We start from the raw sequence: 16,072 nt of genomic DNA, 5'->3' as shown, positions 1-16,072 counted from the left end.
GGGCTGCTGCCGGGTGGCTCACAGGTTCCTACCCCCGTGCTTGCAGGTACTAAAGCTTTCAGGCATGATATGCTATGATGGTTTGGTTCAATCAGCTCACAGCTGATCCATAACCCCTTGTGGCCAGGTTTGAGCTCTGTGCCAACGTGATGGAAGAGACAGAGCTTCATATGCTTTTTCCGGAGTCAATAAGTATCTTTTATTTGCAGTTTATGGTGAGGTGAAAGTGTGCCTTTGGCCTGAAATGTCCCAGGCAGCTCAGGCACAGAGAGGCAGCCATCTCTGCTGGGTGTGCTGCTGCTGGGGGCTGTCCTGTGTGCCTCCCCAGCTCACAGGAGACCTACACTATCGGCTCCATGATCTCTATGTCATCCAGCTCCTCCTGGAGATTGTCGATGTACTGAACGATCTCTCTGATACGCTTGCGGTTTCTGTCGATCTCATTTTGGGCAGCCTGAACAGATTGAAACCGAGCAGTGAATCTGCAGGCTTGTCAGGGTCCCCTGCTGTGTCACAGAGGGCTCCAGCAGAAGGTTAGGGAACATCTCTCCTAGCACTGTCCCCACCACTTGGGCCAGACGTGTCTGTGCCCCATCCACTTGAGCAGGAGAGTCTCTTACCTTCTCCGTCATGGAGGTCTGCCAGTGGTTGATGTTGCTGAGGATGTCGCTCTCTCGCTTATCGATCTTCAGCAGGTGGATGCCATGGGACGTGTTGACTGCGTTGACAATGGTGCTTTTGTCCACGAGAAGCTAGGAGGTAACGTGACCGGGTGAGGGGAGGAAGGTGGGCACGAAGCAAAAGCAGCAGAGCTCAGAACTATCAGCACAGTAACTGTAGTGCTTTAGGGGGAAGAAAACCTCCCTCTGTTTCAGCCTGACAAAGCCCTAGTCACCAGAATACACTTTGCGAGGATGTGCCTGGGAGTATTCCCAGTGCAGGTGGGGAAACTGAGGCAGCAGCCGTGTCCTCACAGACTGGAGGAAGGAGCAAAAGGCTGCTGCTGGGGGCTGTGCTGCCCGCAGGCTGCCTCGCAGCACACAGCAGACCCTGTGGGCAGCTGGTGTTGGAGCACGACAGCATATGCTCCATCACGCCTGGCCCAGCAGGTGCGGGAAGTGGAAAATCGCTCTTGGAAGGGTCTCTTGCTCTGGTGGCATTGGCTGTAAATTTTCATTTTTTTTTTTTTTTGGAGAGTCCCAGCTTCTAATCGAAGCAGTGACTTCCCCTGTGGCTGTAAATAGAGGGTGGCTTCGCTAAACCGTAATGACTCTCCTCCTGCAGCCAAGTGCAGCTGTTGAACAAATGAAGATTGCTTCTCCGTGGCAATGGATGGCAGCGAGGCAAAATGGGTGCACGGCAACGGCGCGGAACTGCCGCCATCTGCACAGGCCATAAAGCAGGGAGCTCCCCCCGGGGAGGCTGAGGGGTCTGGTTTGTGTCTGTCAGCGCTTGATTACCTGGAGTAACGCAGGGGCTGGGATAATCTGGACAGAGCAAAACCACAGCCAATGCAAATCTTGAGTCATTTAGTCACTAAATGAAGGAATAACACAGGGGCAAAGAGGTCAGCGGCGTTGCTGACTGGAGCACTGCAATGATCTTTGTGCTTTCTGAAAGGCTCCTGGGACCTTTGATATCACAGCAAGACTGAGGGCTCAGTGGAAGGCTGTTTGAAATGTCATGTCCTGCCTCCAGATCAGCTCACGGGGAGCTCTAGGAAGGGCTTTTGAAATCCCCAAGGCAAAGAGAGTCCCGGTGCAAGGAAGTCAGAGTGGTGTTCGGGTTCTCCTGGGGGAGTAGGGAGAATCTGAACAAAACCAGCTGTGAGTGCAGCAAAGATGCTGCTTAAGTGCCTGCTGGGTTGGGGCTGCCTGGAAATCAGCCAGAGGAGCGAGTTGTGCTGGAGGCAGGAGAGAGACTTGCTCAGCACCTCCCCTGGGCTGCTGCCACCAGCTCTGGCAGACCTGCAGTGCAGTTGTACCCTCTGTCCTCGTCAGCAGAGATGTCCGACAGCACTGCAGTTCTGCCAAGCAGCTGGGGCCTCTGAGGAGGAGGTAATGCTCTGGTTTCACCATGACTTTAGCACTATTCACTTCTGGAAACCCTGTCTCTTCTGAGGAAAGGCTGTGGCCTCCTCTTCTTGCCAACTTCCTAGCAGAGATTAATTTTTTGGTGCCCTCACCATTTGAACATCATCTGGCAAATCCTCGTCAAGCTCATTCTTGAGTGATTTCTCCAGTGTGGTGATGGAGATCTCTAGCAGCTCTTCATGGTGACGGTTTTCCAGGTCCCGGCACTGGGTCATCGTAGAGAAGATGGTTAAGGAAAAGGCTGACCACAGCACTCTACTTCTAGAGATTAGATGACCTCCTGTAACCAGAGACTGAGCATCCACACAGCAGGCCTCCACAGGAAAGAGCCTGGCTGCTGCCAGAAGCTACTGTGATGTCAGGATATACACTTTCTGCTCTTCATTGCACCTCACACACAGCAGGTCTCATCCTCACTGCCATCTATTATGCAGAACTGAGAGTGGGCCTAGGTCTGCAAAGGAAATTGCAGGAGGTCTCTCTGCATACAGTGCAATTATTTGCACTAGGACAACAGATTTCTATATTTAGAGTAGTGTAACCTGTCACTGAAGTGCTTTGGTGTTCTCATCTCAGTTCCAGAAGACATCAATACCACAAAAATGAACACAACAATTTAAAGAAACTTCAACAAGAATTGTAGGTATTTCATTGCCTGCTGTGGCAAGAATGGACATAGAAAAGTCTAACCAGCTCTTCCCAGAGTTTTGTCATGGCTGTGTGGAGAGGAAAGGAAGATTCCCAAGGAGGAGAAAGATGCATAAGTCCTACAGACTTTCAGCACAGGAGAACTTAGATCCTTTTGTGCTCTCCAGAGTCTCCACAGAAAGGAACTGGCTACCTTAACCATTTCTGCAAAGCTGGGAAAAGACCTTTTCTGTTGATTTAAAAAAAAAATAAAATATATATATATCAAATTCTACACTGATGGCTCATTTCTGGATTTAGAAGTGAGATATGTCACCAGGAGGTCCAGGCCAACATACTATCAAAAGGATATATCCCTTTAACATTTTCAATGAACGTTGATGCTATGACAGCAATGTTACTTTTAAAATCCTTTATTAGTTCCTTAACAGAAAGAAAAAGAGGAAATATTACAATGAAAACTTGCATAAACATAAAAAGGAGTCAGGGAGTCTAGGAAGAATCAACAACTGATTATAATTTGGATTCACTGCTGTTATTAGCACAGTCAGAAACCGCACTGCCTCAAGCATTTAAAAGTGTTTTGAAAGTGCTGCAAGATTTTCTTTCCTCGTTCATGGACAGAAAATGATAATCAGTTTATTGGAGGGAAGCTGACTGAGTGATACCTTTACCTGTTGTCTGGAGCAAGCCAGCTGATCCTTTTTTTACCCTCACTTAAGGAACGCACGGAGAGTGCTGTATTCCCTCATACTGCCACGCTGCAGTCTCCTTGTGGGGATGAAGAACCTCTCATCGGAAGCGTAACCAATGCCTGGGCTTACTGCAGCTTTTGTTTTAGTCCTCAGAAACTAAAATTGCTACTGCCCTCTCTCAAAAATGGCTGATGGAGAATGTGTGAAGCGTTGTACTTAAAATGTCTTGATACAACAGCTCCAATACAGCCACTCAAATCCTGCAAATCCAGAAGGGGCTGCAGGGAGAGACATTTCTGCTCACTCTATCAGCGACTGCAGATACACGAGGACCAATTGAGAAAACACTAAAAAGGCACAATCCTGATGGAATGAGGAATCCATTTTGAGCTGCTGCTTTCTGTCATGCACCTTCACAAAAGTAAACTGCTGCATCTGCTTGCACACAGGCCACAGCTCCTGTATGCTAATTTTTAAACAGCTTACTTTTTTTTTTTTTTTTTAATGAAGATGCACATGAGCAGCCCTGCCCTAGTTTTTGAGGAAAAGTCTGGGGAGAAAAAAAGGCAGCTATTATGCAAGCAAATACAGTAAGCTGAGCAGGAATGTGTGTAATCTTATTCATAGCAAAGATCAGCTTCAAAGAATTACATCTCCAGAATCCCCAAATGCATAACCCATGCAGGTCTGTACGCAGACCTATAAAACAACTGAATGACCCCAAGTCCCTTTCTCTAAAGTCTAGGAAATCAGCTTGGATAGATGTGAAGGACATACTGGGCCTGATCTCACTCAGATCAACTTTGAGCAGAAAAGACTAAGATGGAGACAAAATATTAGCCTGACTGGAAGACCTACGCCCATTCTTTGGGCAACGGGCTACTAAACAGAGTAAAGCAACAGAAAATTGCACCTATCCACCCCCCCCCATTCTGGATGTGAGATCTCCCAGGTATGTGCTGGACCCTTACCTCCAGCTGGTCAGCTATCAGCATTTCCAAGGCTATGAGTGCCTCTGACAGCTGAAGTATGTCCTCCCTGTACTCGTCTCGTTTCGAGTCAGCAATATCATAACTGCCGGCGTTAAGAATCTCATCCAGCTTCTAAACACAGAGATACGTAAATTACTTATAGTTTGTGTTCAGCACTCCACTGCAATTTAATTAACTTGTTACATGCGTGAGAAAAGTTCCCGCTGCTGATTAGCTGAAATGAAATGTGATGATTCAGGAAGTCTCCAGATTTACATACTGGGTAGTCAACAGTGCTGAGGTATGCTGCTGCGCTAACGAGCTGGGGACGATGCAGGGAAATCGGTGAAAATGCTTCCTCATCCTCCAGTCAGCAGAAGACTTTGCCCCCTTCTACGCCTCCAGCTTTGGTTCCCCTTCTGACAGGTTTCAAGTTAAAAAAAATAATAATGGATTCTTGACATTGCTGGCCATGAAGAAGAGATTAACAATTATTTGGTAGAGAGAAATGCAGGCCTAAATCCTGATCCCCTCCGTGTCAAGGAGAATCTTGATTGACTTCCGTAGGATCAGGATTTAGTATTCTGAATATGGAATACCTATCATTGTCTGCCTTCCTCTTACAACGAGGATTTATTGCCCTTCAGAATTAAATATTGACGTCAGTTTTGTATCAGACAAGATTTATGATTTCTTGGATCAAAAAAAAAATCCTCTTGTGCTGAGCAATGTATTATTTTCACAGCTGTTCAAAATAAGGTAACAATCAGACGATAATAAGAGGGGAAAATATTATACATGTTTTAAGATGTGTAATCCACTTCTCCTGAGGGGGAATGGAACAAGCTAAAGTAGAGAATTCTGATGAAAATTATTTCCAAGGCTTGTGGCTGAAAATGGAGTAGATTACCCGAACTAAAAGGGGGAAAGGGGAGAGCAAGCTGTCTTCTTTTCTAATGGAAACAAGTCAGGAGGCTCAAAAAGCTCCCCAGCCATTCAAGCCACACCTCTGGGAGCAATGACTTCAAAATTCAAGGCCTTTAATGTTTCTTTCCTCCTTAAACAACTTCAGAGAGCGGAGTTATTTTACGGGTTACCCAAGCTTACATGAAAGGATTGCAGCGAGACAATTGCCCCAAAGAACGGCTCGCAGATTTCAGGCTGCTGGGACCTCTGCTCCTTTTGAACTCCCCCCGCAATTTTAAATGAATGGGGAAATGCTGTTAAAACATGGTGTTCAGTTTTCACAACAACTCCCCCCAGTATTTATATGAAAACTGTCAACGCTGGCCGCTGTGTCCTGTTCTTCCAGCTCAATGTGTAGCTGAGCCTGCAGGTTATGAGACAAAGATGAAATCTGGCTTCATGTATGTTTGTTTGGGCTTGATTTTGGGTTTTTTGGGTTGGTTTTGTGGGTTTTTTCTGGCTTTTTTTTCTTTTAAGTGGAAAATCTATTAGGAATTCAGATGCAAGTTAACTGAATATACATATCAATCTTTCTGTGTTGCCTTCTCCTGTCCCGACTAGAGCTGATGGGGTCAGTTTGCCAGCATGAGTCAGCAAGGCTGAAGGACCTGGGCGCAGAGTGACTCAGCAGCCTGACGTCCTGTGTGACAAGGCACTTAAATAAAAGTGACCTGGTTTTCAAAGGGAGCCAGGGCTCGTGACTCTGCCTGGTGGCCGTTGTCAGGGACTGGCTCAGCTGATGGTGTTACCAGGCTTTAGCTCCCCCCCCCCCGCCCCCTTATTTTTACTGTGGGAACAAAATAATGATCCATCTATTATACACGGTGAGAAAGGGATCCAGCTAGAAGCTACGCCCTCAGCAGCCACAATGGGTGGCTGTAGTTGAGCAGAATGAAAAAAGATAGTTTCTGCTTTAAAAAGCCTAGAAATACATTACAATAACTTTATCTGATTTTTTTTTTTGTGTGTTAAAGTTCTTTGAGCTGTTGTTGACAAAATGAACTGAAGCAGAAAATTACTTGAAAACAAACTGAATGCACTGCAATCTCCTTCCTTCTCCATTTTTCAATGAAGGAAGAGCTATTGGAGGCCTCGGAGAGAAGGGGAGTGGCATTAAATCTGACAAGGCTATATATATATTTTAAATCAACTTCATCAAAAATACTTAAACTAAAAGAAAGGCTATCTCCATTTTCTTAAAGACTGGTAACTTTTCTGGATGGCAAAAAAAAATAAAAAACACGACCATGTTTGGCCACTTTTTTTTCTGTAAAGCCTTGAAGGACCTTTACCTTTTGGACAATAAGATCACACTATGACATGCTGATTTTGTCCTAGGCAGAATTTCCAGTATAGATAAAGGCTGTCAGCATTAGCTTGTTGTGGTTTGCCCAAAGGGTTTAAATTTCAATCCCCAAATCCTTTTCCTCCATAAAGTACTAAAAAACTTGTAACATTATGTTAGTTAATGACGTTATATTAGCTAACACAACACAAAGTATAGATTTATATTATAAGAAACATGTAAAGAAAGATCAGTGACTGAGCACTGGAAGGGGTTGCCCAGAGAGGCTGTGGAGTCTCCATCCTTGGAGATACTCAAAAGCCATGTGGACATGGTCCCAGCTGTGGGTGGTCCTGCTCGAGCAGGGAGGGTGGACCAGATGATTTCTAGAGGTCCTTTCCAACCTCAACCACACTGTGATTCTGCCATCAGGGATCAAGTACCGATTCCTATTGCAGCAGTGTAAATCCAGAATAATTTTCTTAATTTTAATGGAGTTGCCCTGGTTGTCAGTGAAATTAAAAGCTGGCATATGACACAGAGAAATCATGTATTAAACAAAGTATAACAACATTACCGTTTCGTTCCGATTTTCAAAGTCTAAGATTAATTTCCTGCCCTCTTGCTGGTTGGCAGTTAATGCTTCCTGAAGGCTTTCATAGAAATCAGAGACTTCAGCTTCTCGTTTTTCATACTCTTGCAGACCATAGTTAAAGAGGTTCTCACAAACTGAGACAAACTCCTTCCTGTACGTGACACCAGAGTCAAGGTATTTTGCTTGTTCAATGGAGCAATGTGCTATGTTCCTCCTACCTCTCTAAATTTGAGCAACAGGAGTTACAGGCTACTGTGATGTAAACTCTGTGGTTCTGGCTGGGAGCTGGCTGCCAAGTATTCTCTCTGTAGCAGGACGGGGTCAGCCATTCGCATTTTATTATAGGATTTTGCTACCTTAAGGGTATGGAGAAAACTGTGGCAACTTGAGGGGGAAAAAGGCCTTGAGGAAAAAAAGGAAATACATATACTTCTCTGACTCTTTTCTGACACAGCAGTGGAATGAAGTATACAACCCTATCTGTCTTCACAAGCGTGAATATGGTGTCTGTGTAGTTAATAAATACGGCTCTGGAGCCTACAGCCAGGACACAGAATAAACTACTGACTTGGTAGCATCACAAAAATAAAGTCAATTTTTCTTCTGCTATTATCTTGGCAATGGAATTGTTTCTAGAGTCTATTGTAGTTAAGCCGTGATGCATTTTTCCCCAACAGCGTAATGCAATTTTAAGGAAGGTCAAGTTACTGGCCTTGACAATGCTCTATTAATCTGAATGAGAAAAGAAAAAAGAAAAAGAAAAAAAAAAGCGTTCACTTTCTGATCCCCCGTGTAGGAGCAATGATCAGAAAAAAGTGCTGGCCTGAAAACTTCATGTTGCCAGCTCTGGCAGGCTGTGAGATATGCGACTCATATCGTTCTGATTAGTCTGTTCCTATCTCCCACCACTTCAATTTCGACATGATTTTAGCGACTGCGCTCTCACAATCTAACTGACAGAGATTTATCTTATAGCTCATTTTAAACTTTAAGTGGATTCCAGACGTAAAGGAAAGTACAAAGCCTTGATTCTTGAAGGGTCAGAAAAGAAGGCTACCAAAATTGTGTTTGATTCAAGTGAAGGAAAAGGAATATGGTAATTACATTGGTGAGAATTTAAAATGCTGGAATCTCATGACCTGTTGGTGATAGAAATGAGCGCTTTTACAAATAGGATGTTTCAAGCTGGGCTGGCCAGCTTGCCAGTAATAGAAACCATTTGTTTGTAGCCCTCATATTTCACAAGATATCAAGCCTTAAAGCTGTCAGTGGTCTCACGGTCTTACAGTGTTTTTTTTGGTAGCATTCCAAAATTAAACACAGACTGTCTCAGATCTTAGATCAATGTAGCTTTCAGCCCTGGACAAAAGCAACGGATGAAGAGTCTCTGTGGATGTACCTCCTTCTTAACTTAAGGCATTACATTTTAGCTGTAGGTATTCTAAACCCAGGAAGGATATGCCTCCTGCAGGTCACCCACTCCAGGGAGAGAAGCCAGTTTGGCAGCTTCTGTATCCTCTGCATACATACTGTCAAACAGGAATGATCCATTCAGGTACTCAACAAAGGCTGCCTTTGAAGAGAATCAGAGCAGTATAAGTAAAATAAAGAATGCCAACCTGCTGCCAGTCCTCAGGATGTGTCTCTCCTGTAAGCACTTTACCAGCAGAGGAAGACTGGTGCAGACAGACACTGTGATACCAACAGAATAAATACACCAACCAAGGCATGTAAGCATTCTGCAAACTGGAGTGAAAAACATCCATGTTCACATGTGGTTTTGCTGCTAGAACCCTCTAGCCTAAGGATAAAAAACACTATTTAATCTTATATAAACCATAATTACATATAACCACATAACTGCAAGGCTATTAAGCCTTTTAGATAAGGAGTCAGTGGACTTTGGGGAGGGACGAGGGAAGAGCTTCAGGTGTCCTCCCTGTCACTTAACCACCTCCTGCTCTTCAGCTGGTCTGATCTTCCAGAGGTCTGGAATACAGAGCCAGACCATAACTAAAAGCACCATTTTGCCTGGTCTTGTTTTCAGTCTGTTCACAGGACTATAGTGATCTCTGAAAGCCCTGAAGACTTTAACCATAAAAGTAATGAAAAGCATTAATTTAGTGTGAAGGAGAAAAAAAAGTCACTGCACCATGAAAATGCTAACAGTTCCCTCAGACCTGTAATTTTCTTAATCTCACGTCAGGCTGATAAGATCCTTGGGTATGATTTACTATTTAGCTTCGCAGGATCTATATCTGTAGTTTCAGTGTTCAGCCAAAAGAAATATGTCCCCCCCACGTCATGTGTATTCCACAGCAGTTTCTGTTTTCATTCAAAAGATGAGATTCAGAGATCCCAGAGATTAATCCCAGCCTTAGTTTTAGCACAGTCGATGCTAACCTCTCATTAAATCTTCAAGCAGGTAAAAGAGAAGTCAATATCTGTTGCCCTTCTTTCCCTGAGACAATATACAACCAGCCAAAGAAAACATACCTTGTGGTACTCCAGCTCTTTCTGCTTTGCCTGTTCTTCCTCCAGCTGAGCCAGGGCCTGAGCCTCCTCACGTTCCAACGGCTCAGTAAAATCTTGATACTTTAAAACTGCAGCTTCTCGCTGAGAAATATGGAGAAATAAAATATTTGTATTAGATTATCCACTATTGCTCAACAAATCTGGGCATGAGCATTCAATCTTTCCAGAACATGCACCTACAACTAAGTGACATCTGCATCTCTATTTCTTTGTGGGCTTTTTATTAAATTACTTATGAAGTTTCTAATCCATTCCTCATCCCATTTTTTGTTGGCATATTGCTTTGCCTTTGCATTCAATCCATCTGAGCTGATTCAGCCACGGGAAACTTTTCTCTCCCATTTCCTCATCTTTAGGTGGTTTGGATTTTGGTTTAGTTTTGGGTTTTGGGATTGTTGGGTTTGTTTTTTTTCCCTTTTTTTATCAGGAGGCATTGTTTTGAATTCTAGAATTTGAGCTCTGATTTGATCAGCTAGTGAGTTTAATGCATTTACTAGAAGGAAGAGGCTCTTCAGAGGAGCGGATATCAAGGTAGTAGCAGGGGCAAGAATCTAATTAGCTTGAAACTGAAGCTTGACAAATTAAGTATGGGATTCTATGACGTACTGTCTGTATGAGCAGGGACTGGACTCAATGACCTGGAAAGCCCTTCCAGTCCTATGATAAGAGTTATGTATATTTCAAGTACAGCTCCTGCTCTGTGCCAAGCAAATTTACAATTAATCATGTTCTTCGGTTACAAAGAAAACCCCCACAAACAAAAATCACCACAAAAATTCCCCCAAAACATAAAAAAAACCCCTTCTGCTTTGAGCCCTGAGATAAAAAAGCAATCCCACGGAGTACCAGTGCGGATGCACTGTCCTGTTCTCAGAAATCAAGATGGGGAAGTGCATTCGATGGCACTTACTTGCTTGGACAGTCTGTCAGTCCAGTACCAAAACAACCTCTCAGCGAGCAGCAGGACCACCAGCCCTCCCTTCCCTTGGATCCATGCCTCATGACTGATTTCCTCCGAGATTTTCTGATCTCTACGAAGTCTTGCACTCACTCTGCAGCCTCTCTGTGGCAACATTAACCAGGCCCCTCTCCCACACACAGCTGCTGATTTTCACAAAACCTGTGAAGACATCACGCCTCTGACACCTCTACCTCTCTGTCAGATTTGATAGAATTTGGCCTACAGGTTCACAGCTGTGAGGTGGAGGCAGAATAAACACCGTGTGTTTCCCTAAGCCTAATTTCTGCAGGGAACCTGCCCTGAATGCTAGAATATTGCTGGCATACCAACACAGCAAATGCTCTGTGAGATGCCGTTGCCCGATTTCACAAGCAGGGAACGCAGAAACGCTTACCGTGGTGTCACTCACGAGCCTGAAGTCCAAGTATACCAGGTCTGGAAGATAAGCAGCAACAAATAGGGTATACTGCTCATCGTTGCAGAGAGGGTTCCCCGTGAGATTCAGTGTGCGTAATTTTTTTAACCTCCTGAGATAGATCACCTGTGCCGAGAGGAAAGAGATGCTGAACTTCCCGGGGGAAACACACAGCCTTCAAATTCACTGCTCTTACTACAGTTACGTTGCACTATGCGTCCTGCTCTGCAGCCAAACACAGAATCACAGAATCTTCTAGGTTGGAAGGGACCTTAAAGATCATCTTGTCCAACCGTCAACCTAACTTTGACAAAAATAGATACCCACACAACAAACAAGGAGCATCATCACTAAACCATACCTCCCAGCACTACATCAACCCGTCTTTTGAACACCTCCAGGGATGGTGCCTCAACCACCTCCCTGGGCAGCCCATTCCAATGCCTGAGAACCCTTTCAGTGAAAAAATTTTTCCTAATATCCAGCCTGAACCTCCCCTGGCGCAACTTGAGGCCATTTCCTCTTGTCCTGTCACCTGTGACTTGAGAAAAGAGACCGACCCCCACCTCTCTACACCCTCCTTTCAGGTAGTTGTAGAGAGCAATAAGGTCTCCCCTCAGCCTCCTCTTCTCCAGGCTGAATAACCCCAGTTCCCCTCAGCCTCTCCTCATAAGACTTATTCTCCAGACCCCTCACCATCTTTGTCGCCCTTCTCTGGACACAAGTGACATTAAATTATGATTTTCTAGTGGTTTCAGGAAAGCAATGTTAAATTCACATTTTGAATGTACAGACAATGGGTGAAGAGAGAAGGCCTTTAACTGGGGTGGATAAATCAGGGACCACCTTAGATTGGCAAAGTACCCTCAGAAGCACCCCAAATAAATCCTAGTCTCTCCTCCCTCCTTTTCTCATATGGAGCTACTTAATCCTTTCCCAGCTCTCATAGGAACCAACAGGAATTTTGCCATGGCTGATAGGAATAACAGAGCCAGGCCCTCATGAGTCAATAATCTAAAGGGGAAATAGCTGTAGTAAGCACTTAACACTGGACAGCTTACCAAAACCATAATTTAGGATTTCACTTCCTCTGTAGTCTAAGGAGAATTTTCTACTCTAAGGAGGGGCTCGGACAAAGTGGCAAATGTTATTTTTAGAATATTTGATCCTTTTATAGGAAACATTTGCAAAGACAGGGAGCACTCACATCTTCCAGAGTGGTCAGGTTATTCTTTCCTATGGAGAAAATCTGCAGCTCTTGCAACGTGTCCATGTGCTCAATTTTAGATATTCTGTTATTGGAGAGACTTAGGTCCTGTAGTTTGACAAGGGTATCCAGGCCCTCAATTACTTCAATATTGTTGAAGGACAGGTCTGGAGAGGAGTTTAGAAACCAAAGGTTTTACAATTAAAAGTTAAATTATCTCTAGCAGAACACCCTGATTCAGATCTTGCATTTAGTTCGGTTCTTGATTTAGGAGCTTATATACAACATTTTCCTTGGGGGTGTTCAGTGTCCCACAGGAAAGGCTTGGCATTAAATCCTCATTCTCCAGGCCAGGAAACCTGAGACAACATCTCCTCCTTGCAACGAGAGGAACAGTTGAAGGCATTCCACGCAGAGTCCACATACACAACCTGGAAAGCCATTTCTACCTTATGGGGAAACCCAAAATACAAGAAAAGTCATGGGAAAATACCCCAAAAAGGGTGGGGGAGGTACTTCTGTCACAAATTTGACTCTCTCTGCCTTGTTTCGTGCAGACTCTTGCCTGCCATACCAATGCCTGAAGTCATGGTCATTCCCATAAGACCAGCAGACATGAGTCCCACGCTCACAATCACCCTGTTGTCAGTGGGGGATGCAAAGGCATTTACTCACTTTAGCTATTTCGCTTGTTATTTCCTCTTACCCTGCCAGAACATCTATCCTAACACCTACATTCATGGCAACTAAGGGCAGCATTTGCCCTCAGGCCAGTACCAAGCGATTCAGGAGTCCAAAGATGGTTGATGAGGTTACCAGCTGCCTCCTGCATGGCTGGTTACCCCAACCCCTGGATGGCTAAGAGACGCACGCAGCAGCTGTTGAACCACTGTGGCCTTTGGGCAACCTAAACCCGTAAGTGTGCTTCAAAACACTCTGCTTACATTGTGGTGATCAGCTGTTGATTCACAAGTGCATTAGTCATCTGTGCAGCAGAACAGTGCAGACAACAGGGCGGAAGAACCCATTAGACATTTCGAGATGTGCTGTGCTTATGAGCCGAAGCCCCACATGCTATTTTCAAAGAGGGCTGAGGATATATTTATGCTGCCAAGCCAGCAACGTGCCTGCAGTTCCCAGAGAATGCTCTAAGCTATGCATCTCTAGCAGCAAGATCGCTGCTCTGCCCAGCATCAAAACCTGCACCACTGTGTGATGCTGCTATCAGCATCCTGAGTTTTTGGTTGAAAGTAGTCACATAAGACTACAAGCATGGGTACTGATTGCGACAACGACGACAACAAGCCCGTAAGCATATATATAAGAATGTGGGTTCTAGGCTCTGAAATGCCTGCGTTAGCTCTGAAAACAGAATACAAGCTTCTAAATCACAGAGGTGTTTCCCTAAACATTTCTGAAAGTCACCTCCACATACAAGTACAAACCCTGGAAACAACCTCGAAATCTCAGCTTCCTGTTGCTGCCACACCAAATGTATTAAAACCAGTGTTTAAACATTTGAAGGGTTGTTTTGCAGCTCTGATACTCGGGCATTTTGACATTTGACAGTCAAATGAGGAAACACACAGACAGCTGACAGCCTTCCCCAGGAAAGCTCCTATCAGTTGTGTTTGAGAAGGAATGCGACATCCTGGCTTTATTGCAGATTGTTTTGCACCTGTGAAAGCATCCAACCTCATATGCCTGTATCTTACCAAGCCATACGAGGTGAACCAGACTCTCCAGAGCTTCTATCTTCTCAATGATGTTGTTGTCCAGCTGCAGTTTAGTCAGATTCTCAAACTGCCAGAGATTATCAATCTCCAGAATATCTAAAGCCACAGGGAAAAAAAATTAAAAATCGCTTTTCATGCGAGACAGCTTTTAGTTTAGCAGACGTGCTATCTTGCACAAGGAAAACACGTCCAGTCTTACCTCCAAAATGATTTTCAGCAGATTATGATAGTGTTTGATGACTGCCCTAGAGAGCTCAGCTCCACTGGCTGGATGAGATTTCAGTGAAACAGCCCAGTTAACCTCAGTGTCCTGCACCAGCGCACACTGCTCATCAGCGATGCCAACGAGTCGCTGAGGGGATGCTGACTACGGCCCTGCAGTCAAGAGTGGCTTTATGAATCCACTACTAGGAGGCCTTGACCTTCATTTTCCTTTTCAGCTCCAAGAGGGAAGATTGGGATGAGAGTCCACTTTTCTCCGCATTTGCAGGCTAGCGGTGGCCAGCTACTGCTTTTGTAAATTGCTCTCCTGCTCCTGGGATTCTCATCACAGGAGAGCACGTTGGGGTCTAAGTCTTTCTGTGAGGGCTGCAGTTTAGAACTAATCAATATCCCTGCATTTAGCTTTCTCCAAAAACAGAATCACAAGGGCAGGCCGTTCGGCATTACGGCAAAACAGTAGGACCAAGGTGACAGAAAATACAGAACAGTCAAATTCCCAATTCTCTTTTGCCTCCTGATGGCTTCCTGGAAGATTTCATTAGCTGCTATGCTGCTGTTATTGTTTAGTGAGCACAGTGCAAAGCAAGGAACTGAAGGCACAAAATATTCACAAATATTTCGTATTTGCAAACCTGCAGGATCAGGTAACAGGGAGTCCATTCTAAGGAACTCAACCAATACACCCTTTATTTTACTGGACCACACCATGAATAATCAAAAGTAGATTTTTGCCCATGAAATGATATACGCCCAAAATACTCAAATATTGAGCCAAATATCCTTCCTTTTCATTTTTTTTTTGAATGCAAGCTTATGCCTGGTTTGACAGCAAGAGGCAAGCTGCGATAATGCTACAGATGACCAGAGGAAGCCCCTGAATTGGACTGTAATCACCATAATCTACCAAATAGCTCTCACATAATCGCCAGCGATGGCGGAGCCTGCCCAGGCTTTGATTGTCCAGGACATACAGAAGGGCCCAATAGGCCTGTGGCCTGTAGGTGTCACCACAATATAAATGTTAAATAAGAACAGGAGTGACAATAATAGCATAAAGTTAAGCAGCTTTAGAGTTACCCATCAGGAAAAGCAGCCAGCTCTCTCTAATGAAACCACTTCATACAGGTATGACTAAAAACGCAAATCCAGCCATTACTTTTCCCATAAAAAATCTAAACTAACCACGATTGTTTGCCACTTCATGCTTCATTCTATTATCCTCTAACAAAAGAAGAAGAAGAAAAAGTATATATATGCTGATACTTACTTCTAAAACTAAGCTGTAGCTCTGTCACATCTTTAAAGTTAATCCCTTCCCTTTTGGCAATCTTTCCGATGTCCTCTGGACACTGCTCTTCAATGGCTTTCTGAACCATTTCATCATCAATAACATTTGGCTCAATATCATTGTACATGTCACTCATTTTTAGACGGTATCAGCCTTAAAGGACAGAAAAGAAAAAGCTATTAAATCACTGCCTGGCTACTATTTCCAGCATTCATTGAACGGGCATGACAATTCCAAGGAATTAAGAGCAGAGCTGAGCACTAAGTAGATCTAATGCCTCACAGCTGGTATCAAAGGCAGACTTGACTTTTATCGCAGTCACTGAAGCAGCTCGAAGCACAGCCTTACAGCCTGAGCATTGTGAAATGGCCAGGCACGATTACATGCAAGCTTCACACCATTTTTGAGTATTTTTCATGAAGAATATCAGATTTTGGCTGGACAAATAGACCAGG

The 16,072-nt window shown here is 44.3% G+C and overlaps 1 protein-coding gene across 1 annotated transcript; it reads right to left on the bottom strand.

Annotated features, from left to right (window-relative positions):
- Nucleotides 1-284: 284 nt before the first annotated feature.
- DRC3 (dynein regulatory complex subunit 3) lies at nt 285-15,753 on the bottom strand. Its single transcript, XM_014936272.1, has 12 exons — nt 15,597-15,753; nt 14,087-14,203; nt 12,372-12,538; nt 11,144-11,290; nt 9,750-9,869; nt 8,714-8,826; nt 7,236-7,410; nt 4,408-4,539; nt 3,094-3,164; nt 2,186-2,309; nt 621-752; nt 285-454 (listed from the first exon to the last, which is right to left on the bottom strand). The coding sequence occupies exons 1-12, from the start codon at nt 15,751-15,753 to the stop codon at nt 341-343; spliced, it is 1,569 nt and encodes a 522-aa protein (XP_014791758.1). The 3' UTR covers nt 285-340.
- Nucleotides 15,754-16,072: the final 319 nt, after the last annotated feature.

The sequence above is a fragment of the Calidris pugnax genome, unplaced genomic scaffold (assembly GCF_001431845.1).
Source record: "Calidris pugnax isolate Ruff unplaced genomic scaffold, ASM143184v1 scaffold17, whole genome shotgun sequence".
NCBI classification, from domain to species: domain Eukaryota; kingdom Metazoa; phylum Chordata; class Aves; order Charadriiformes; family Scolopacidae; genus Calidris; species Calidris pugnax.
This window is presented reverse-complemented; position numbering and strand designations above follow the sequence as displayed.

Coding starts and splice junctions, on each gene's coding strand:
- DRC3 (XM_014936272.1), bottom strand. CDS start 15,753: ATGAGTGACATGTACAATGATATTGAGCCAAATGTTATTGATGATGAA. Junction 12,539..14,086: donor GGTTCACCTCGTATGGCTTG/GTAAGATACAGG, acceptor ACTCCTCTCCAG/ACCTGTCCTTCAACAATATT. Junction 455..620: donor AGACCTCCATGACGGAGAAG/GTAAGAGACTCT, acceptor CAATCTGTTCAG/GCTGCCCAAAATGAGATCGA.